This window comes from Marmota flaviventris, chromosome 1 (genome assembly GCF_047511675.1).
Source record: "Marmota flaviventris isolate mMarFla1 chromosome 1, mMarFla1.hap1, whole genome shotgun sequence".
Taxonomy (NCBI): domain Eukaryota; kingdom Metazoa; phylum Chordata; class Mammalia; order Rodentia; family Sciuridae; genus Marmota; species Marmota flaviventris.
In genome coordinates this window covers 124,883,926-124,907,420 of record NC_092498.1, presented here as the reverse complement: position 1 = coordinate 124,907,420, position 23,495 = coordinate 124,883,926, and the positions used below count along the sequence as shown (strand labels likewise).

Genomic DNA, 23,495 nt, shown 5'->3' with positions numbered 1-23,495 from the left:
GAGTGCTTCAGATTAATTCAAAAAGTTCACAGGCAGTCATTTTTATTGGTATGACTGATTTATTTATCAGTTTAAACCTTCTGATAGTGCTGGACAGGTGGTGGTTACTTACTTGTACAAACAAGGTGTACAATCATTCCACCTCGACACTGAAACTCAATATCAGAGCAGTTCATGGCAAACTACTGCTTTATACCATGGAGTCACCAGGGCAGGTTCAGCCTGAGAGCTGCTGTTCTACACACCATGGAGTCACCAGGGCAGGCACAGCCTGAGGACTGCTGTTCTACACACCATGGAGTCACCAGGGCAGGCACAGCCTGAGAGCTGCTGTTCCACACAGCATGGAGTCACTCAGGGCAGACACAGCCTGAGGACTGCTGTTCTGCACACCATGGAGTCACCAGGACAGGCAGCCTGAGGACTGCTGTTCTGCACACCATGGAGTCAACATGGCAGGCACAGCCTGAGAGCTGCTGTTCTACACACCATGGAGTCACCAGGGCCGGTGCAGCCTGAGAGCTGCTGTTCTACACCATAGAGTCACCAGGGCAGGTACAGCCTGAGGACTGCTGTCCTACACACCATGGAGTCACTCAGGGCAGGCACAGCCTGAGAGCTGCTGTTCTACACACCATGGAGTCACTAGGGCAGGCACACCCTGAGAGCTGCTGTTCTTCACCACAGAGTCACTGGGGCAGGCATGGCCTACTCTCTACACAGTGCACATTCATATTTACCTGATTACCTCAACAAAGTTTACAGTTGTTTTGTTTGGCTCAGATCTCAGCAGGGCCCATCCAGTCTGGCTGCTCTCTTTGGTCTCCTCTCCTGCAGAGGTTAACTGCACGAATGTGCCCAAAGGGAATCAAACAGTGTTTCAAAGCCGCCCTCTGGTGGGGACTTGAGGGCGCTGCTTGTTCCCTCTGCTGATGGGCACTCAGGGAAGGTCCCAGAGACATCCCAAGCCTGCTTAGGTGTCAAAGACCAGGATGCCGTCTACTGCCAGGATGTGGGAGAACTGACCTGTGACAGGCCCAGGAGTTCAGGGCATTTTTCCTAGGCTCCCCAGTGGCAAGGCAGATGCCACTCCAGGAGGTGGAGATGCATGGATAACACTGTGGGTCCCCACGAGGATGCCTGGCACTGCCCAGTGGCCCTGGTGCGGTTGGTGGCCTGAGTCATGCTGGTGTTCCTTCGAGTTGCTCACACTTTCCTCATAGACCCACAGGTGGGCTGGGGCCATGTCTGCAGAAAGGGAATGTGTTCCTGGGTGAGGGGATGTAACCTGGCATAGCTGGGTGCCCGTGAGCCAGGCTTGAGCACGGCCATGTGCAAGGCAGCTTGGTCCACGGACAAGGTACAGCAAGAGTCCCGTGAGCAGCTGTGCCTCCTGGAAAGGCCTCTGGACACCTGGTCAAGACCACAGCAAGGCTCTGTTTAAATCCACTACTTAGGAGTAACCAGATTCCTAGAGAAGAGGCACCATAACCTTGTCCACCTCTGCTGTCACCTTTGGTTACCCCACACTTGGCCACCACTTCCCTGGCCTCTTGCTCCCCAGTTGCACTCCCTTTCCTTCATTTCCCTTTAAAAAGGACAGGAAAAAACCCTCCATTGGCCTCGGCAGGCTCCTGATGATCTGACACTGGGACCCTCCCACAACCCCTCAGCTGGCCACCTCCTGCCTCCCAACTTGCTGAGCCCCTTCCCTCTGGCCTTTACCCCAGCACCTGTTGGCCCACACATGCAGAGCGTTTCCCAGGTGATGGCCTGCCCCTCTTTAAACACCCTTCTGCTGGGATGGTCATCCCTCCCAGCTGACTTGGGAGCGTTCTCCAAGTACTCTGACTGTGGATACATCTGTGTACCCCCTCCCCCATGGTCCCATCTGGCCACTCTCAAGAGACACGGGCAAGATGAGGAACAAAGGTGGATGCCCGAGGTCCCCCACTGGCAACAACAGGAAGGGCTCGCCATTCACAGGCCTGAAGGGACAAGAGAAGCAGGATTTTTAGAGATAAGAGATGCCAAGTCCTCGTGGTGGGCACTGCAACCATGAAGTAGCCTCACTGAGGCCCCGTTCTGACAACCCACTGCCCCACCACGGTGACTACTTCAGAGGGCCCAGAAAGGCCAAGGTGGACTTGAATGTAGCCTGTCCCACCCTCAGAAGAGCCACAGCAGCGGACAAAGTGGCCCACCCTGACCTGTCAAGTCATTGGCTGGCACACATCTGTGCAGACACAGGACAGCCCCAGGAAGGCAGACTTCAAATAAACAACGGTTCAGCTGTGGAACCTCAGGTGGCCCGTGCCATCCATCCACTCCTGGGGAAGAAACCAAGTCAGCACGCGGCAGGGACAGCTGCAGGCCAGCGTCTAACTGGGCACAGCCACAGCAGGCAAGCTGTGGAGCCAGTCCCGGCTTCCAACGAGGTGTGGATGAAGACGTGGTGTGCACCCAGAGCCTTACCTACCACCCTGTGTCCAACGAGGCGTGGATGAAGATGTGATGAGCACCCAGAGCCTAACCTACCACCCTGGCGTCCAACAAGGCGTGGATGAAGATGTGGTGTGAACCCAGAGCCTTATCCACCACCCTGGTGTCCAACGAGGTGTGGATGAAGATGTGGTGTGCACCCAGAGCCTTACCTACCACCTGGGTCTGCAGGAGAGTGGGTGGGCTGGAGATACTCCTGTCAAGCAAACCAGCCAGATTAGAAAGACAAGCATCCCAAGTTTCCTCTCATAAGTGGAATCTAAAACAAGACCCCAAGTGGAAGGGGACTTTTGGGTGGGAAGGGGCGGGAGGACCAGAGGGACAGTCAGAGCATAAAGGCCCAGTTTTGACAGAAGTCATGAGACACGCAAAGAAGACTGAGAGCAGAACCCATGCTCAGGACAGAAGCCAGGGCAGGAAAACTGTGCCGTGTCCCCAGCTTTTCATGTGACGTCCTAAACATGAACAAAAGATTGTGACAACATTAAACAATTTTCATCAATAACATTTTAAATGATCAGTTCATGCCCTGCACAATAATGACAACAGGTAACAGTGTTAGAAGAACAATTTATTAATGGACATACAACAAAATATCTCCCAAAAATCTTTCCAGGAATCATAAGACAGAGGTTGAGTATTTCTTTTAGCTCCTGAGAACTTCTTAAATGTAAACACAAGGTATTTTTTTTAAATGATTAAAAAGTTAATCTGCAAATGTATTTTTAAAACTCTGATTCCAAATAGGGACAGGAGACTTAGGCAGTAAATGTGTCCCCTGAAAAGGACTGAAACATCCAAAGCACAAATCAAAGAGCATGTGCAAAATCCCAGGAGCCCACCCGCCACCAGAAGACTCGGCTGCGGCAGGAGGGAGGCGAGGGCTGAGGCTGCTCAGAGGGACAGGGCGCAAGAGTGGAGAGGTGTCCAGGGTGGGCTTGGGACACCCCCACGCAGGGGTGGCAGCACCTCCAGCCGGGCACGCCTCTGGCCTCGTCACAGGTAGGGTGTCTCCTGCAGCAGCTGCCCCAAGACCAGCACAGAGTACAGCCAGAATCCCAAGGTACCTGGGTGCTAGGAGGTCTGCGGTGAGGAAAGACAGAAGCCAGAGCCCGAGCTGGACGGTGTGCGCGGGTGAACAGGGAGCTCCCTGCTGGGCAATCAGGGGCAGCACTCACACTTGGTGACAGAATCAGCACGTCTATCTCAGGTCAGACCCAACAACGCCAAGGGACAGTCAGGGCTCATCTGCTCTCGGAGCATGAAGCTGCCCAGACGCTGGGCATCTTCGTGTGCCCAGGACTGGCTCCTACCTCAATAGCTGTCCATTCACCCACTCAGCCATCCTACTCAAACATTAATGAGCAAGAAAACTGTTTAAGCATCATAGTTTTAAACAGTTTTCTTTGAAAATTAACTTGGAGAGTTCCACAGACTATCAGGTACTTAAGAGCATTTAAGGCCAGGCGTGGTGACGCACCCTTTTTGATCCCAGCAACTCGGGAGGCTAATGCAGGATGACTGCAAGTTTGAGACCAGCCTCAGCAACTTAACAAGGCCCTACGCAACTTAGCAAGACCCTGACTCAAAAAAAAAAAAAAGGACTGGGGATGTGGCTCAGTGGTAAAGCACCCCTGACACTTAAGTGGGGGGGGAAAGGCTTTAAGTGATTTATACATTTATGATTTGTACATTTATATTTATGAGAATTTCTCAATGTCTAGGAATAATCTCTTTTTTGAGTTTTGAGAGTGGCTAAATTTCAGTCACATCACTGTCTTAAATTCAGACACCATCAATGCAGTCAGGGAAACACAACCCTTACCTTTAATGAACAAAGAAGAGACCACTGTCTTTACAATGCAGTAACTAATAATTTATTCCCGTGAGTCCTGGAACAGGTAGAAATGAGCTAACTACACAGTCAGACTTTCCTGGAGGGCAGCAGGCACATCACACTCCCCAAGTCAAGACCCACAGAAGGCACCTGAGAGGCAGAAAGGCTCTGATGCCAGCATTTGCTGTGGTGACAGCAACTCGGCGCATGGCCATTCAAAGATGGCCCCAGATTATGACGCTTCCAATTTCCTTCACATGGGAATATTTAGCATATAAAAATGCGGTAAATGAAGATGTTAATATATTAAGCATTTAAAATTATAGAAATCTTACAAAACAACTCTGTGATAATAAAAACCATTTCTGTAAACAGGACATCAACACACATAGTACAAAAAGCCTCTTAATTAATATATGTTACCTGGGAGAAGGGGGGAATAATCTAATGCTTCGTAACATGGAGTAACCCTAATTAAACTTGACCTGCATTCTCAACACTGCATATCTTAAGAATTGAAATTGTCAATAATTCCTTATTTCAAGGCCACTGAAGCAAGCATCACACTGTCAACTCTGCAGTGTACCATCTGGAGCCCAAGGCTGTGTGGCCCGCGTCACACCCTTGGGCGCAGGTGTTTTCAGCACACGACGTCCAACTGTGCCTGTCTCCTGGCTTCACCAGGAAGAAGCCAGCACCCAGCACAGTGCAGGGTCTGAGAGTCACTCAGAGCAGAGAGGAGGCAGACTTTGTTGAAGATGTGCTCAGTCTCCAAGGATAAACAGCTCCTGGGATGTGGTTGCTATGACAATGTTGTTGCTAGGATAATTCCAAGGATCACAAGCAAAATAATTACACAAATAATAATGAACATCATTTTCTGTAAGATAAAGAAAAACATTAATTTGCAATATATCAAAGAAATCAACAGTGTCATCTCCTAACAAAATCCTGATATTTGGGATACTTTAAAATAAAAGACCGTTATTAAGAATCCCTACAGATCAGAGAAAAGTAGGGAACAAGGAAAACTCCACAGTCAAAGTATTAAGTTGGGGACATGTGCTTATTAGACTAAACCAATTATTAATTTAAAATATGTGCTATTAAAGTAACCACTTGCCTCTGGAGGGGAATGGTGCAGTGCGGCTACCTGTGTATAATAATAGGTCCTTTCCTTTGATAAATACTTTCCTTTGATTAAAATAAATTCCAGAACTGCTGTTAATATCATACATCTTTTTAAAAGCTTGAATCAATTTATTTCTCATTGACTAAAAAAATCCCATTTACCCTGTTTTTCGTCTAAGCATGTACGTGTGTAAGAGATCAACCAAACACTGACTCGGTCCTCCACAGGCGTGGCCTAGACGAAGGGCAGGCACAGCACAAGGCGATTTCCTCCTGTGAGCAAGCATCCTAACACAACAAAGTTGAACCACCTATAGGTGGGTCTCCCGCAGAAACCCACCTGAGGGAAAAGCAAAGAGAGGGAGGCCCTGGGTTCCAGCCCCAGCACAGGAAAGGATGGAAGCAGGAAATAAATAAATCCCATCTGCTGAACCTGGGCAGCTCCAAATTAGCAGCAAGCTGAGAGCCGTCAATTATAGCAAGACTCCTGAAGCTACCCGAGGCCAGACCCCCCGACACCTGCAAGGGAGCTCTGGGCCAAGGACCTGTGGACACCAGATCCCTTTGGATTTGGCGCCCCCTGTCCACGGGGCGTGGATTTTTCTGACAGTGTTGTGCCCCGTGGTCCCCCACGTCTCACTGTGAGCTCCAGCCGGCACCCTCCTCGTGCACCTCTTGCCCTGGCCTCCCATCCTTCCTCCACAGCCATTTGTCCAGTGCCTCAGGACCTGTGACTGTCTCTACCTGGAGCCGCCCTGGGAGGCCCCTGCTCTGGCCCAGCCTGGCCCTCTCCTGCAATTCTGTAGCTGGTGCCACACAGGTGTGCACTTCCCTGCTACATCTGGCTTGCAGAACGATGGCTTTCAGGGAGCAGGAATTCAGGTGTACGCCTGCACCCCATGTCCATGTATTTAACAGCCATCTCATCTAAGCTGGTGCAGGGCTGGCTCTGCTGCCAATGGTACCTAAACCTCGGGGCCCATCTCTTCCCGTGTAAGGCAAGTGTCTCTTCTGGGCTGCAGAGCTCTCAGGATCAGGCAGCTCCACAGAGAGACCTGGGCCCTGCCCATCCCACAGGACAGGCAGGTGAAGTGCCTAGACTCTAGGAAGGCATCGACAGGATTTGCTTGAGGGTGAAAGAAAAAAAGGAAACGCTTTTTTCAAAAGTATAATTAGTGTCATCAGTCCACCTTCATGTCCAAAACTACGTACATGAAGGAGGTCAGTTTGTGCTCCTTCTTATTTATAGGCACCGGGCAAAATGGCCAGCTGGCCTGAGGTACAGGTTCAGCCCCACTCCCAGGGGGGCCACACCAAAAGAACCTTCTTTTACTCAATAACAACACTCAGAAGCATCCATGAAAAGCAGTACATCTCAGTGGGCCCAAACAAGAAACTGCAACTTTAGCACAACCACATTCAACTATCAAGGGGCTAAAAAAATACAACTCATATTTTAGAATTATGAAGCTATTAAAAATACCATTATTTTAACATATGCCATTTTTCAACAAAGCCAAGAGGAAAGCATTAGGAAAGAAAGACACATAGAAACAGGCTGAGTCCTCCCACATCTAGAGAACAAATGCTGACAAGAGCAGCAGCCAGCACACACTACTGGACACTCAGCAGGGCCTCTGGGCCTGCGCACCTGTCAGACCCGGACTGCAAAAGCTTCTCATCCTCTCACTGCAGTGCAGCTTGATGTTCCCAGAAAGCAGACCTCAGGGCCGGGGTGCCAAGTGAGGGCCCCGGCTCAGACCCCAGCACCGCCAGGGGGAAACAAGCAAGGAGTCAGACTGACAAGCAGGAGGGAACTGGGCAGGACAGGATCCCTTTCTGCCCTGACCTTAAACAAACAGAAACAAGGCACCAAGAGACCGAGTGTCTGAGCTGCCTTCCCGTTCCCAGCACCGCATCCCCATGCCCAGCGCCCTGACGCTCCAGTCACAGTCATAGAGCTCTTGCAGAGGAGTGAGTGACGGGAATGCCCAGGCTAACACACCAGGCAGGAAGGGGAACTCCAAGTGCAGAAGGAGCCCTGCACACAGAGCCTGCAGGCACGGGGAAGGAACTCAGTGAACAAGACGATGGCACTTTGGGGAAACCAGATCTCTACACTGACTCCTTGAAGAACGGCCATGCATGTGACTCAACTCCTGCAGCTCCAACAGAGACCTGGAAACACACCTGCCAAGTGGAGAGGCTGGTGGAGGACCACTTCTAGTCAATGTTCCCTTAACTCCAGCTCCAACCTCCAATCCCACAATAAAATGAGTTTGTGTGTCTGACAAAGTGATTTTCAGTTGTTGACGTTATTCTAAAAGTAATGACTTGGGAGCTAGATTACAACGTTAAATGTTAGTTCTTAATGGAGGGTCATCTTCATTGGCACAGCTGTGGCCTTCACTGAAGGCCCCTTAGCTGGAGTGAGAGGGTCCCAGCACCACAGGAGGCGGGCCTGCATGGACCTGGGCAGCTGCCCACATGCACATGGTGGCAGTGCTCAGGGCCGGGCGGTGGCAATCCCTGAGCGAGGGAGGGAAGGAGGAGTCAGTGGGTTAGTTACTTACTGCTGCCCTGTCGGGAGCAAGCGCCAGCATCAGCCACACCGTCACTTGCCAACTGATAAGCCAATGATTAGAGCAAGTATGGCGACCACAGCCACTGCCACAGCAGCAATTATCCACTTTTTCTGTCAAAGAAAAGCGATTGGTTATCCCATGGTTGGCTGCACATCCCCACGTTAAAGATGCACGTCCCTGGAGACAGGATGGTCCTCAAACTAATCTTACACTCTGTGTTGCAGGACATCGGCTGACTCCTGCCAGGTAATTTTCGGTTCTCGAGAGTGACGTGATTTACAAGATCAGGCTGCTCAGAGACCAAATTATCAGTCACTCGAGGACACTGGGTGCCTCGATGGGGTGCCGCATAACCCCATGGCTTCAGTACATTTCTGACAGACAGAAGTAGGTGATTTTCTGTGTGTACAAAGCCACACAGCCAATCCTGGGCACTGGGAGCAGGCACCCTGCCTGGGAAGCCCTGCCTTGTCTTGCCTGTGTTGTAGGCAGTACGTCATCGCTGCTCCCAACACACCACAGGGACATGACCATCCACGGACACTGCCTAAGCTCGGGCACTGTGCAGCCCCCAGGGTAGCCCTGGATGTCAGCAGAAGACACGCTCAGCAGCAGGCAGGACAGAGCAGAGCATGGAGCAGCTGGGGGTGAAGGCAGCAGGCTGGGCAGCTTTGGCTATCAGGTGTTTCACCCAACAGACAGGGGTGATGTCGGAGCCATGCCTGGCACACAGGGGGCCTGCTGAGCCCAGGCAGCACACAGTCCGGCTTCTCCGCAGCGTGAAAAAGCATGTGCCACACCCCCACCCTTCCTCTCTGTGAGCCAAGCTGCCCACGGACACCTCCCTGAAGGGGCAGGCTCGAGTCATGGAGACAGGGAGGAAAGTCAAGGTCGACTGTGTGCCCAGAACTAGTGGGGCACTTCATACCTGGACCTCCCCCTCAGGCCATGTTAAGAGTCGGTGTCTTAAAGAAGGGTGACAGAACAATGTGGGCAACCACACCTTACACTTCGAATCTAAGGAACACACTCAGCCAAGCCGGCAGGGGTGCCAGGCTGTGCCTCTGCAGTTGCCTCTACGCACTGCACACACTCCAGCCGACCCCACTGAAGAGAGCCTCTGTGGACAGCCCACGGAGATGCCCCAGCCCACACTGAGCACATGGCCTCTGAGGGTGGGTGGCACTGAGAAGCCAAACAGCCCTCCGAGAAGGTGAGTGTGACAAACACCCCACGCAGACTGGTGCTCCATGCTGGGAGAGGGACAGGCAGCCTGGGCAGCACACACCACAGTGCTGGGAGAGGAAGAGGCAGCCCGGCCAGCACACACCACAGGCGGTTCCTGGACCCCAGTGGGAGTCAACTGCAGTTTCGGGTTCCTTGGAAGAGCTTGTTCACTATACATGAGGTGACACTCCTAAGATTCAGGTAAAGATGTCGAAACTCACTGACAAGCTTACTCACTGCATCTCTCTGGATGCAGCCAAATGTGGAAATCCATACCCACTCGAGGGGCAGACCTGCAGAGCCCTGAGCTGGCTAGCAGCTTTCAACTATGCTCTGGGAACACCCATCCCAGGCAAGAGGGCACCTGTCTTTGAGGGCACCACAAAAGATGCCAGGCCCACAGTCTCAGATCATTCTCTTCTTTCCTCCAACCAATTATCAAATAATCTGAGTGAGGAATAAATGTTTACTGCATAAAACATGTAACCAACGACTCCCAAACTCCCAATCCCATCAGTTAGGTCCCTTCAAATAACACCCGGGAAACAGAACTCAGGGACTGAAGCCTGTGCTCCCTGCCACGGGTCAGTGGTGGCTCCATCCTGTGAGGAGCTCCTGTAACTGAGAACATGCGTGGCCCACACTCCGCTTACCTGCTGTGCTTTAAGACTGTGCTAATGATCACCAGCTTTCAACCAGATATCTAGGTAAGGGATTGTGCTCCTGGCTCCCTTTCCAGCAGACTTACGTGACTGCATCCCAACTTGGACCCAAGCCAGAGAGAGCCACCTCGGTGGTCAGAGACCGAACTCACCCTTCTGGCTTTGCTGTGGTATTTAAGGGCTTTCTTGGTCTCCTCTTTAGCGTGCTCCACATAGTCTGCAGCATTCGTCACGTTTTTCTCTATGTTGTTGATCATTTCGCCCTTAAAACACAAAGTTTCAACCTTAGAAGACGTTTTCAAAATGACTCACCTATGTATCTTCAAAGAGCCACCAAACAGTCTTGACACAGACACGATGAGCATGAGATGGACTTCATGTCTGCGTATGTAAGGAAAGTGAGAGGGAGGATACCGTGAATATGCAAAGCGAAGCCATCCCAACTCGATCGCATTCCAAACCAACCAAGGGAGCAGCAGAGCTGGCGACCAAGGCACGGGCAGGCACCAGGCAGGCCCGGCAGTGAGCCCCACAGACAGCAGGATGGGAGGGGGAGCTCTGGGTCACACAATGCTTTACCACTAGCCTAACAGTCCACACAAGGCCAGCAGCTTTCCAATAGGCGGGAGCCCACTGCTAGTCCTTGGAAACACCAGGAAACTAACCACAGCTGTGTCTGACATTCTTGACTGAATGAATGAACACACACACAGCCCGACCCCGTAGGGGCCACACAGGCCAGGGGGATGCGTTACCTGGGTGCTGTCCTCCAGGAGACACCCTGCAGCAGAGACGAGCCAAGTGCTGAGGAGGAGGGAAGGTGACTCACCACCCACACGTCAGCCTCCAGAAGCCCTGAGGTGCACCGGGACTAGAGCACACAGCACAGCCCCGATAGCCCCATGGGGCGGGCGAGAAGCTCTCCTAGAGGTGCGCGAGGCGCTGCGCCCGCACAGGACAGTGACAGTGACAGCCTAGGGTGTCCTGGAGTATCTATAGCTATAAAGATTAAACTACTGTTCTTACTGTATCATGCACTCCCTGAAATAAGACCCCAGCCGCCACCAGACCCCTCTCTAGTTCTTGAGCCCTGCCTGAGCGGCAAGGGGTCCGCCCCAAATCAGAAGGGTACCTCTGCCCACCCATCCCTGGCTGTGGGTTTCTTGTGGCAAATGCACGGTACTGCAGTTTTCCACACAACTTTTTATGATAAAAGTCCTCAAAATAAACAGGGCTCTTTAAAAGGCTGATGTAACGCATGGGAATGACCTATGTGTGTGAATGGTTCCCCACCCCGTCTTAGCAATCCAGGTGGTCACGGAAATGACCCAGTGTCAGCCTTCTTGGAAGCATGCATCCTCCAAAACACTCTCAGGAAGGGAGGAGAGGCTGCTCAGAAGGGTTGGTGGGAGGCTCCAGCCTCACCTGGGGACAACTGCCCCAGGCAGGGCTCTGAAGGCCATTGGGCAGTCCAGACTCATCCCAGGCACATGGCTACACGGAGTGTCACCTGCTGTGATGGCACCTCTCTCCAGTGCTCCCAGGGGGTCTCCCCACCCTCCTCTGCTCTCTGCCTGCACGCAGAGCAGACCAAATGCTGTGGGTACAAGCCTATCTGCACCGTGGCCTGCTTCCCCCTGATGCTTACTCCTGCAGACACTCCCCGTGGTCACTGTGATGTGGCTCTCAGAGGAGTCTTGAAAGTCTATGTGTTCAGAGAGGAGAATCCACATCCCTGGAGCTCACGATTTAATCAGACTGGTATATTTCCTTCCTTTGGAAACACTGTTCTATGTAGCTGTGCTCATGCCATGTGTGTTTATATAAAAATTTATATTTACACATATAAATGGATATATACATAAAAATTTAGTATCTCCCTTTACCTTAATTTCTTTAAATTTAACAAAAACATCTGCATATTTCATTAAAAATTCTCCACAAGCAGAAAGTCTCTGTTGCCTCTGGCTGTCTAAACGGCTGACTGGGACACGAGCACACCATAACTCAATTTACTAGACAAGCTTCCTGCTGTTGGAACCTTGAGCTGTACCCAACATTTCAGCATAACACTTTTTTTAATTTTTTAGTTGTTGATGGGCCTTTATTTTATGTATGTATATATGTTGCTGAGAATTGAACCCAGTGCCTCACCCATGCTAGGCAAGCTCTCTACCTCTGAGCCCCAGCCCCAGCCCTCAGTCACACTTAACACTATAATTAACTTTTGAATTTTGAGATTAGCTTCAAAATCATGTCTGCTCTACATAAGAGTGGGCTCAAAGGTGAGACCTGGCATGAGGCACCTGGTTAGAGAAGGTGCCAGATTACCTGGGTCTCCACAAACATGGCCATGTCCATAAACATCTCGTGCAGCTCCCGGATGCTGGTCTCCAGTTTCATGATGTCCTTGTGGCGTGACTCAATCTCATTCAGAGCTTGTCTAGTAATTTGTGAATCTGATATAATCTTTAAAAACAAAAATAAGAATAAGAATGAGCTCCCAACTAGTCTGGAAGTCACAGAGAGGAAAACCCATGTGGGTAAGGATGGGGGCAGCTGCCGGACTCACATCCGAGGTGAAGATGGACGGCTTTCCACTCTCCAGCATCTCCTCCAGCTCCTCGTCTGTGGTGGTCCTCCCGGCTGAGAGGCGACAATGGAGACCACGCTCAGGGTGTGGCGACACTCAGAGACAAGGCTTTCAGCCTGAAGTCTAAACCCTGACTGAGGCACCAATGCTTTGGACAGCTTTTCTACCTCCCCATGCGCCTTCCTAAGCAGCTGTTAACAGTGCCACCGGGAGAATCAGAAGAATAGGGCAGCTGTGTCAGGGCGGGGTCATGCAGCCCGCCTGTCCTGCCACACAGCACTAAGTCCCATGGAAAGGACAGCAGAGGTTCCTACAAAGGGGGCGGAGCTAGAGCAGCAGGTCAAATGGAGGAGCAAACTGTGAGAGGCCCATCAGGGGCTGCAGGACAGAAATACTTAAACACATAATGAGTGAAGTTTCCGAATTAGATTAAAACTTTCAAAATTTCAATAATCAGAAAATAAAGTACACACTTGCTTAGAATTTTTTTGGTGTAAATAAATGACAGGTTTGATTGATTCAAGGACCAGGAAGTGCGAGGAGAGGCCTTTAGTTTTTATGACACTGGTGACAACAGAGATGGAATTAGTAGTTTGGAGTGAAAGTACTTTGCAGTGAGGCCTCAAGGAAAGAGGAGGGGTTTTTTTTTCTTTTTCTTTTTTTTTGTGGTGCTGGGGCTTGAACCCAGGGCCTTGTGCATGCGAGGCAGGCGCTCTACCAGCTGAGCTATGGCCCGAGCCCAAGGAAGCATTTTCAACAGTTTTTCTTACTCACTTATTTCCAACTGGCGCTGTATGCGTCCTTTGCTTCGCTCCCGAAATAAAGTCTGAGCTTCATTGTACTCTGTCATGACTTCCACAAATTTTCTAGACAGTACAGAATGCTAAGAACATGAAAAACAAATCAATGAACATACAATTAATATATAAAATGATTAAAATTAACACATAACATATAATAAAACCATTATTCTATTAAATGGTCTGTGAAAACCTTATAGTTCAGAAACTCATACTACTTATGCTACTCCTTCAAACGGGAAGTAAGAATAGCCAAGTGGTGCCCTGTAACAGAATCTATGCAGGCACCACGTGCAGCACCATAACTTTCATAAACAACTCCACTGTCCACATGTGTCCACCATGCTTCAAAGAGGTCGCGACTCCCCCGGTCACAGGCCTTACTAATGCAGAGCAAGGCTGAGGGCAAGCAGGCTGGCCAGAGCTCATGAGCTGCGGCACCACTGCAGGGAGGGCTCTGCACTCTGGTTCCTCTCTGCACAGCGTGGATCCACTGAAGCCAAGACCACACCACTGACAGAGCTCTGCTCACAGAAGAGAAGCCCACTGAGGGCTGAAAACACTTCTCCACACGGAAAAGATGTCATCGATAAATGACACTACACTTTCACACAAAAATGTCTTGAGGATAAACACGACAGTAAAGACAGAATTAGTTTGAATTTGAAAGTAAAATGACTTACTCTAGGCTGGGCATGGGACTCAGTGGTAGCGAGCTTTCCTGGCATGTGCAAGGTCCTGGGTCCAACCCCCAGTGCCACACACAAAAAGGTTCTACTCTTCACTACTTCAGTCTAAGTGAGGCTGAAAATCAAACCTGGGTTTTTCGTATCCGAAGATCCACAGATGTTCGATTCCCACTTTCATCCTGATCAAAACTTTGCTCAATGGCTAGGAACAAACAGGACAGAGTTATTTTTTAAATTTAAAAAACTGAAATATTTTGAGCCTAATCTCAACTGTTTTTTTCTTACTCTTTGAAACATATCTTCTCTTAAAACTAGAATAGGCTATCTTTTAAAATAATCCCCTGGAAAGACTGTCCATCAAGAGAGATTGTTTTACTACTCTTAGTAAATATGTGTGTGTGTGTGTGTGCACGCGCACGCGCGCACACACACCCACACCTGTATCTATGGCTATCCATGTGCACAGAAAGACAACCATACATCTCAAAGACAGTTGCCATGGAGTGGAAAGGAGAAATAAGGCTGGAATGGGCTGGGGATGTGGCTCAAGCGGTAGCGTGCTCGCCTGGCATGCGTGCGGCCCGGGTTCGATCCTCAGCACCACATACAAACAAAGATGTTGTGTCTGCCAAAAACTAAAAAATAAACATTAAAAAAAAAGAAATAAGGCTGGAAGAGGCACCGGGGAAGCCGAATTCTTTGAATATGTTTTGTTTTATAGATTTTACTTTAGAATGACATAAATACTTCACATAATTATAAAGCAAAATTAAATGTTTTAAAAAGCAATCTCTGGTTGGGCATGGTGGTGCACACTTATAATCCCACTGACTCAGGAGGCTGAGGCAGGAGGATCATGATTTTGAGGCCAGCCTCAGCAACTTAGTGAGCCCTAAGCAACTCAGCAAGACCCTTTCTTAAAATAAAAAATGAAAGGGCTGGGGTTGTGGCTCAGTGCCAGAGCACCTGCTTAGCATGTGCAAGGCACTGGGTTCAATCCTTAGCACCACATATAAATAAATAAAATAAAGGCCCATTGATAATTAAAACATTTTTTAATTAAAAATAAAAAGGGATGGGGATATAGTTCAGTGGTTAAGCACCCAAGGATTCAATCCCCAGTGCCACACACACAAAAAAAATTGCAATCTCCATAATTAAAGAAAAATGAGACAAACCTAACTATAGATCAAGTTATTTAGCGACATCATCACACAGAAAAGACCTATTCAAAGTGACTTAAAACCCAGGAATTCGACTGTATATCTCATTAAGATATATGTAGGGACAAACAAGTGACCAAAAAATTAAACCACTGCCAGGCATGGTGGTATACACCAGCGATCCCAGCTACTTGGGAGGCTGAGACAGGAGGCTCACAAATGCAAGCCAGCCTCAGCAACTTGTCATACCCTGTCTCAAAAATTTTTTAAAAAAAAATTTTTTTTAAACAGGGTTGGGGATGTAGCTCAGTGGTAAAGTGCCCCAGGGTTCAATCCCTGGCACTACCAAAAACAATCAAAACAAAAAGTGCTGAAGCTGGAGCTCTGTGGTAGGACACTAGCCTATCATGTGCAAGGCCCTGTGTTCCATCCACAGCACCACAAAATTTAACAACTGACTGTCTTAGGTACTCGCACTCTTTTTTTTAATTAAGTTTTTTATTTATACATGACAGCAGAATGCATTACAATTCATGTTACACTAATAGAGCACAATTTTTTCATATCTCTGGTTGTATATAAAGTATGTTCACACCATTTGTGCCTTCATACATGTGTTTTAGATAATAATGTCCATCACATTCCACCATCATTTCTAACCCCCTGCCCCCTCCCACTCCCTGCCCTATCTAGAGTTCATCTATTCCTACCATGCTCCCCCTCCATATCCCACTGTGACTCAGCCTCTTACATCAGAGAAAACATTCGGCATTTGGTTTGGGAGATTGGCTAACTTCACTTAGCATTATATTCTCCAACGCTATCCATTGACCTGAAAATGCCATGGTTTTATTGGTACTCATACTCTTGATGGCAAGTGAGTGTGGTTAGTGTGCTCCTGTGAGTTGCTCCATGTGTACCACGGGACAGAGTAAATGTGTGATCACATGAGTGTCGCCAGAACCATGATTTGGGGCACAGATGAAGAGAGACAAAGATGTACTATCCCCAAGATGATGTGAAAGTCCTTTTGAATTCTTAACATTAACTATCAGTACAAAATTATGATTTATCAAAAAAAAAGGTGGTGCCGGGGCTGGGGCTCAGCAGCAGCACACTTGCCTGGCATGTGTGAGGCACTGGGTTCAATTCTCAGTACCACATATACATAAACAAAATAAAGGTCTATCAACAACTAAAATAAATAAATACACACACACACACACACACACACACACACACACACACACACTCTCTAAAAAAAAAAAAAAAAAAAGGAAGCTCTGTTCACTGCAAAGACCCAGAAGAAGGGGCCAAGCCACTGGCGTGTCCAGCAGTGCTAGCCCCACCAGCTGGCTCTGGCTCCTGAGTATCGCTCTCAGCTCACTGAATGGCATGGTCACCCCAGGAGCAGGGCTGGTCCTGGTCAGGCACGGCAGGCACACATCTGCTACAGCGCATCTTTCTCCAGATCAGGAAAAGGCAGCCTCTGTTTGATCCTGCCCAAGCCTGGAGCCGGCAGCAGCCACGGCTGTAACACCGAGTGTCACGGTGGCTGCTGTCCTCAGACACCTGCAGTGTGGCCGGAAGGCCATCAAGCAACAGCACAACAATGCTAAGTGCTTCAGCCCCTGGCCATGAGTCAGTGCATCCAAATACACACAGATGCTCTAAAGAGGTCACAATTTTAATTAAAAACTGTGAAGCAGAGGGTCTGGGGTTGTGGCTCGGCAGTAGAACATTCGTAGGAAGTGCTGGGTTCGATCCTCAGCACCACATAAAAATACATAAATAAATGTATTGTGTCCAACTACAACTAAAAAATAAATATTTTTTTAAAAGTACTTTTAAAAAACTGTAAGGAAGAGAAAAGCAATAGTTCACATTCCCACCATCAATAATCAAACATAAGACTGCATTTAAACTTAGGGGCCAGAGCTGGGGCTCAGTGTAGAGTGCTTGCCTAGCATGTGTGAGGCCCTGGGTTCGATTTTCAGCACCACATATAAATAAATAGAATAAAGGTCTATTTACAACTAAAATAAATATTTTTTAAAATAAATAAATAAATAAACAAACTTACACTTTAACTTGGCTCGAATTCTGTTAGCAGTTTTCTTGATTTCTTTGTTCAGATCTTCAAGCTCGTCTTTTATTTCTTTAAAAATGTAAAAGAAGGCACTGAGCTATAAAATTCGACGAAACTAACGTCCAATCAATTTACACAAAACAATCTCCGTGGCAGAGCTTCTTTTTCCTTGAGAAGACCCACACCTTCAGGGCTGGAGACACAGCTCAGTTGGCAGAGTGCTTGCCTCAAATGCTCAAGGCCCTGGGTTCCCCAGCACCAAAACAAAACAAAACAAAAAACTTACACCTTAAATGGTGGTTCCCCAAGGGTGGCCCACGGCCCAGCTGCCTTCAAGTCAGACCACAGAGCTCAGCCACCACACAGCCCTCAGTGCCGGAGCCTTCTCCACCAGAACCTGAGAGGGGCACAATTCCAGCCCCCGCCCATGACCTGATGAAACAGGTGGCAGAGACACTGCTGCCTCCCACCGCAGGGCAGTGGCCAGACACTGTGCCTGCCCCTCCTCAGGTCCTCAGTGTCCCCACTGCCCTGAGGCAGGCCTGGCTCCTAGAGCCTCAGGAGCAGACCAGGGGCCTGGTTCTTCTCTGTGAAGGTCCCGTGCCAGCAGCTGGCTGACAAACAATTCCCAACAGTGACTGAGAGCGCCACAGGCCTGCAACTGGGAGGCTCACCCCAGAGGCCAGTCCTGGTACAGTCTTGATGGAAGAGCAGAAAGACACACAAAGCCGGCAGAACTTAACAGACAGCAAGGGAGGGTAGGAGAGTTAGCTGGAAGGCCAAGGCCACCTTCAGAAGGAGGATCCTGCGGGAGGCAACAGAGGCTCTGCAGGCTCCCAACACAGCAAGAAGACCTCAGGCAGCACAGCAGCCCAAGACCGGGAGCCCTGGCCCCAGCTGAAGTGACCCTCTGTGGAAGTGACCAGAGACAGGCCAGGCCGCGGAGTTTCTGGTTTCTTCCACAAGCAGTAGTCAGCACTGAAGTTTTCAAAGCAAAGGAAGAGTTCCACAAAGCTACACTTTAGAAAGATTATCTGTACTAGATTAAACCAGAAAAACCCAGAGACTAAAGCACAGAGACCATCTTGCCCATGGCCTCCTCTGTGAACACCTTTCCAGAGGCCCCAGGGGTGCTCCTCCATACTGCCCAACCCGCATCTGAAACTCATGGGGTGTTTCTGGTCTGGAGAAGCTACTCGCATCCGGAACCAGGAATGGCACTAGATGGTACCACTCAAAAAGAACTGACCTGCACACCTTCCAGAGGGACATGGCATTCACATAGGAATCCACTGTGCATTAAGGAATACTTTCATTTGTATAATTCCAGCACACAGTAGATCTTCAGGAGTCCACTACTGTGAGACTGGAGGGAAGGCTGACCTCTGGAGATGTCAGCAAGAGCTATTCTGACTACTCTTGAGAACCACATGAGAAGACTACTATTGCCGTCTGCACGGTAGCACCCAGGAGCCTGCCTGTCCCCTGGGTCTGTGGACAGCTGGAGACTCAACTCTCCCACTTCCTCTCTCCCTCCTGCTTGACCTGGTAGGAACCAGAGCCACCTGTTTCTTTGGGAACAAAGGACAAGAAGGGGACAGGAGCCCTTTGCTAAGGCACCATCCTGAACTCCTTCTCCTAGGACTCATTACTGGGGTAAGGGGGTAACTGTACTTTGCTTTTTTAAAAAATTGTTTTCAGTTGTAGATGGACACAATGTCTTTGTTTCATTTATTTATTTATTTAATGTGGTGCTGAGGATGGAACCCAGTTCCTCACGCATGCGAGGCAAGCGCTCAACCACTGAGCTATAATCCCAGCCCCGTACTTTGCTTTTTAGAGACCAAGTAAGCCTCTGGACATGGCTTTCAACTCTGGGGTTCACACTCGGTCACACAGCAGACAAAAAGCAGCAGTTTTACCTAAAGCCCAAAAGGAACTGCTCTGAAATATCAATAGCTCTGAATTCAGAAAACAGTTATATCTGCTCTTAGTGGCCAAAAAAAAAAAAAGCTTTGGAGGCAACATTACTCAAAAGAATATCTGGTCTTTATACACATGAAGTCTCCCTAAGAACTGAGCAGAGTGGTGACAAACGCCACATACAAAGTAACCTGGGCACAAGTGTCAGACCAAGCAAGGCCACACAGGCATCTGTGTGGCAGGACCCCCCAGTCACTGCTGCGCTGAGGACGCCAAACTTTCCAAGAGGAGACAGCCACAAAGCAGCCCACAGATGCGCGTGGCCACAGAGTGTGTGTCACCGACCATCTAAGTCCTTAGCCAGGCTCCAGGAGCACATTTTGGGAAACATTCTATTAAGTCAGAAACAGGACACCTACTGAGCCCACAACATCATTTTATAAGACACGCGAAATCTTAAAATTAAAAAAATGTATATTCTCTTTTGATTTAAAACCAAGTTCTTATTTTTCTAGTGCACAGATACTAACAAAAAGCATATCTGCTTTTAGTTTTTTTTAAACAATTTTGCCCCATAATGGCAACTGGATTCTGGCTTGTGGCCATGGCTCGCTCAGATCTGAGTTTACCTTAACGGTCAACCATATGCAGATCCAGGGGATGCTGCACTGCCAACAACCGCAGCTACCTAAACTCACTTGCTCGCAGCTGTCTGCAGCAGACACTGCGCACACACCTCACAGGAGCTTTCCCACAGACCCCGAGCCCCTCTCGGCCTGTCTTGTCCTTCCACGGGCTCTGACAAGTAAAGGCCATTTCTAGACCCACCTCCTACTAACTGGCCTGAACACAAAATTCTGTCATTCTTGTCCAAAAGTGGCAAGACATGGACTTCAGGTCGAATCACTATTCTGCAATGTCATTTCAATGTTGCTTTGGATCTCACACCAGTGGTCCTCCCTGGGTGCCCGCTGGGCCACTCGGAGATTTGGGGATACTTTGTGGAGGCATAGACACTGGAGTTCATGCAAGCACCTCGCTCCACCAACTGTGACACTAGAGCTGAGGCCTGTGCTGTAGGCAGCAGGAGAGAAAGCAAAGACAGACAGACAGGCCTTCTTACAGCCGACAACTCACTTCCTTCTGGGTTTGGAGCAGAGAGAATGATGCTGTGGTTTTTCTTCACGTCTTCCACATACTGAGCTACTTTGGCTATGCCATTCCTGATCTCCTCCACCTAGGGGAGACACAGAGAATCACCTGGGGCGAGCGCAAACTTTCTATCTCTTTCCATTACCTAAAAAAGGAGGAATAGAGGGGAAATATTTGAATAAATACCACATAAAGAAATAAGAACCTTTCCTATTCTCCGTGATATCATTAAAAACAGAGCGAGAAAGGAACCATATCCCTGCTTTTTAAGATGAACGTCCTTACTCACCAGCGAACTCCGCAGACTATGGAGCCCCAGGCATCACTGTGGGTAGTGCCAACACCGGCCCAGCCCTCGTCGGGGAGGGGTGGGCCCTGCAGAGTGCCTACAGGAATGTCCTTCTGGGGGTGGCTGCAGCTCACATGGCCAGCCTTTCCTGTTCATTACTAAGCTGGTCAACATTCATTTAAAACCTAATGTCTTCATTGTAAGACCTTTCCAGGCTCCACAACGGCCCTCCAGATCAATCCCAGGATCTGTGAACGTTACTTCATACAGCAAACCACCCTTTACCCATGTGACTTTGAGATGGGAGATTGTCCTGAGTCATCCAGGCTGGCCCTGGACAGGGTCACAATGTTCTCAGGGAGAAGAGGATGGCAAGCTGGCTATGGCTACAGGAGGGCCAGATGACCACTGAGGTAGGAGGCACATCTACTAGAAAACAGTCATCACAGCCCATTACACATGGTGGTCTATGTCCACATCCCACTCCTGGCACGGGGAACACATCCCTTTACATGGCAAAGGGACTCTGAGTTGGGAGATTATCCTGGATTATCTGGGCCATCCAATATAACCACAAGAGGCCTTCCACACAGAATGTCAGGAGGAGACAGGATGATGGGATCAGCCTGACAGGTGTGCTGGGAGGGCAGAAGAAAGGGCTGCGGGCAGGCCAGGACTTCAGGCACCTCCAGGGCAGGAGAGGAAAAGACAGGGCGTGCTCTCCTGCAGCCTCTGCTGCACAGCCCTGGCCACACCTTCGCTTCAGCCTGTGTGACTGCTGCAGAATGCTGGACTCTGGAGTTGTAGAACAATAAATCTGTGCTCTTTTAAGCTCTCAGGTTTGTAGTGACTTATTACAGCAGCAATACAAAAATATTATGCACTAATTTAACATATTTTTATGGGAAAAAAATATTTTCCCAAAAATAAAATCAGTGAAAGTAGCATCAGTGATTGACCTTTTTTTGGTAGATCTATTTCTAGTCTGGTGGAAGGCAGTGTGACTCTCTCTTAGCCTCTTGTGTTCAGTGTGTGCCTCTGAACACTGCCTCTGCACCTCAGTGGAACAGCAGGAATGAGGGTGGACACAACACTGTGGTATTACTATGAAGGTAGTTCTGACCACAGGGCCTCCTGAGGGGGCCTCGGGACCCTAGACTGCACTTGGAAAGTCAGAGTATTAACAGTCCAGCACACAATTTTGCATTTTAAGAGCAGCTGTTCCTCCAGGCCAGGTGTGCTTACACAGTGTCTGCATGACAGCATGCACTTTGCACTTATTACTTATATCATGTAAAAAATGCTATGATTAAAACTCTTTAAAATGTTTCTATGTCATCATGAAGGGTATCACATTTCAGGGTGCATTTGCAAGTACCCTTTCTAAAGTAGCTTCAGAGTTATGCAGCCACGGCACATGGAGAAGCAAAGGGAAGATTCCAGCCCTGGAGAGTTCTGTGACACACCCCAAGGGGCTCCAAAGGAAAGGAACCGAGGGCTGAGAGCTCCGTCCTGGGAGGAAGGCACCTTGGTGGCAGTGCCAGCTCCAACCCGCGTGTGTGAGTCCTCCACACAGGGTCTCTCTATTATAATCATCTTCTCAAAAAGGACATCCCTGCCACTTGAGAGCACCGTGTCAGTCTTAACCACACACTGATCATCCACAAAATACTGTCTTCTACAGCATTCTATGTTTTGCTTAAGATCTGAATGATATTTTCTATAAGTGAGCTTGCACTGACAAATATCAATTGTTTCTCTATTTGTCTAAGAAGTCATTTCACAGAAATAATCTGCGAAACAAAGCTACTATTTAACAAATGGAAGCTTAAGCTTATGTTGGAAACCAAAGGAATTCAATCCCTCTCAACTGTCCCAAAGCATGAGTGAATTGCTTTTCCGGCATCCCTGAGGGCAATAGCAAAAATGAATTCTGACCAGATCAGCAAAACCTACAGCCTGATGGCATCCAGTGAATGGCTACACATCACCTTTCCTACTGTGTTCAACACCACTGAATGCTAAGGGAGTCTCTAAAACAAGACATTCTTACAAAGAGCTGAGCACCCGGGTAAAGGTGTTGGAAACATCATAATTGACTGAGTGGCAGAGAGACCCAAGGCAATCAAGAGTTGTCTCCAAGAAGTCAAGTCAGCAATCCAGTCTCTTAATTTCTTCCTATAGTTCTTACATCTAACAATTTATTCTTATGTTTTTCCCATTAGGTAAAATTTGGAACTAACAAATACTTGAAAACCAGTGACAGACTTAGACAATCAAGAATTCTGGTGGAATCAGAGAAACCGTTAACTTTTTATATATTTTTGTTTTTGCAATGCTGGGGACTGAATCCAACTCTCTGTATGTTTTTATTAACACATTACGTATTTTGAAACCCATGTATTGATTGACCACTTTGTTTTTAGGAGTTAACTGCAAATACTCGACCAAAGTCTGCCTAATCAACATGAATCCTGGAAATGAAGCTTCCACCCTGAAAAAATTCACTGAACGTTTCTTTTCTTCATGACTGACTAAGCATTTGTATTATGACTGAGTTTTGAAAATTTGCAATTATGCAACACTAGATCAAATATTAAACCTGTTATAATCCTTGAAGCAGCAGTGGGGGAAGAGCACGCCTTGTGGGCTAGAGGGACGTGGTTCCCAAGGGTCTGGGTACTCACACCTGAGGCATGGCCAAGCGGCCACTGTCAGATCAGAGCTTTCACAATGGCCCTTCTGACAATCTTCCACAGTCTAAACGCCAGTCACTAGATCACTTACAATCTTTCTCCTAAGAGTCTTGTATGTAAGCAAATATAGTTTTCCATCAGATCTTAAAAACATACC

The 23,495-nt window shown here is 48.6% G+C and overlaps 1 protein-coding gene across 4 annotated transcripts in view; it reads right to left on the bottom strand.

Moving 5' to 3' along the window:
* Positions 1–4,301: 4,301 nt before the first annotated feature.
* Stx2 (syntaxin 2) overlaps positions 4,302–23,495 on the bottom strand; it is a 31,057-nt gene continuing 11,863 nt past the window's right edge. The window contains exons 3-11 of one of the 4 annotated variants that reach the window (XM_027952006.3): positions 20,339–20,438; positions 17,273–17,347; positions 14,155–14,228; positions 13,312–13,420; positions 12,517–12,590; positions 12,276–12,413; positions 10,097–10,207; positions 8,044–8,165; positions 5,072–5,158 (exon numbers count right to left, since the gene is read on the bottom strand). In XM_027952006.3, the coding sequence (XP_027807807.1) occupies positions 8,085–8,165; positions 10,097–10,207; positions 12,276–12,413; positions 12,517–12,590; positions 13,312–13,420; positions 14,155–14,228; positions 17,273–17,347; positions 20,339–20,438 (762 nt within the window). In that variant the 3' untranslated portion in view covers positions 5,072–5,158; positions 8,044–8,084. Of the gene's footprint in view, positions 5,220–8,043; positions 8,166–10,096; positions 10,208–12,275; positions 12,414–12,516; positions 12,591–13,311; positions 13,421–14,154; positions 14,229–17,272; positions 17,348–20,338; positions 20,439–23,495 lie in introns of all 4 variants that reach the window. The other 3 variants (XM_027952005.3, XM_027952007.3, XM_027952004.3) reach the window with 3 other exon arrangements.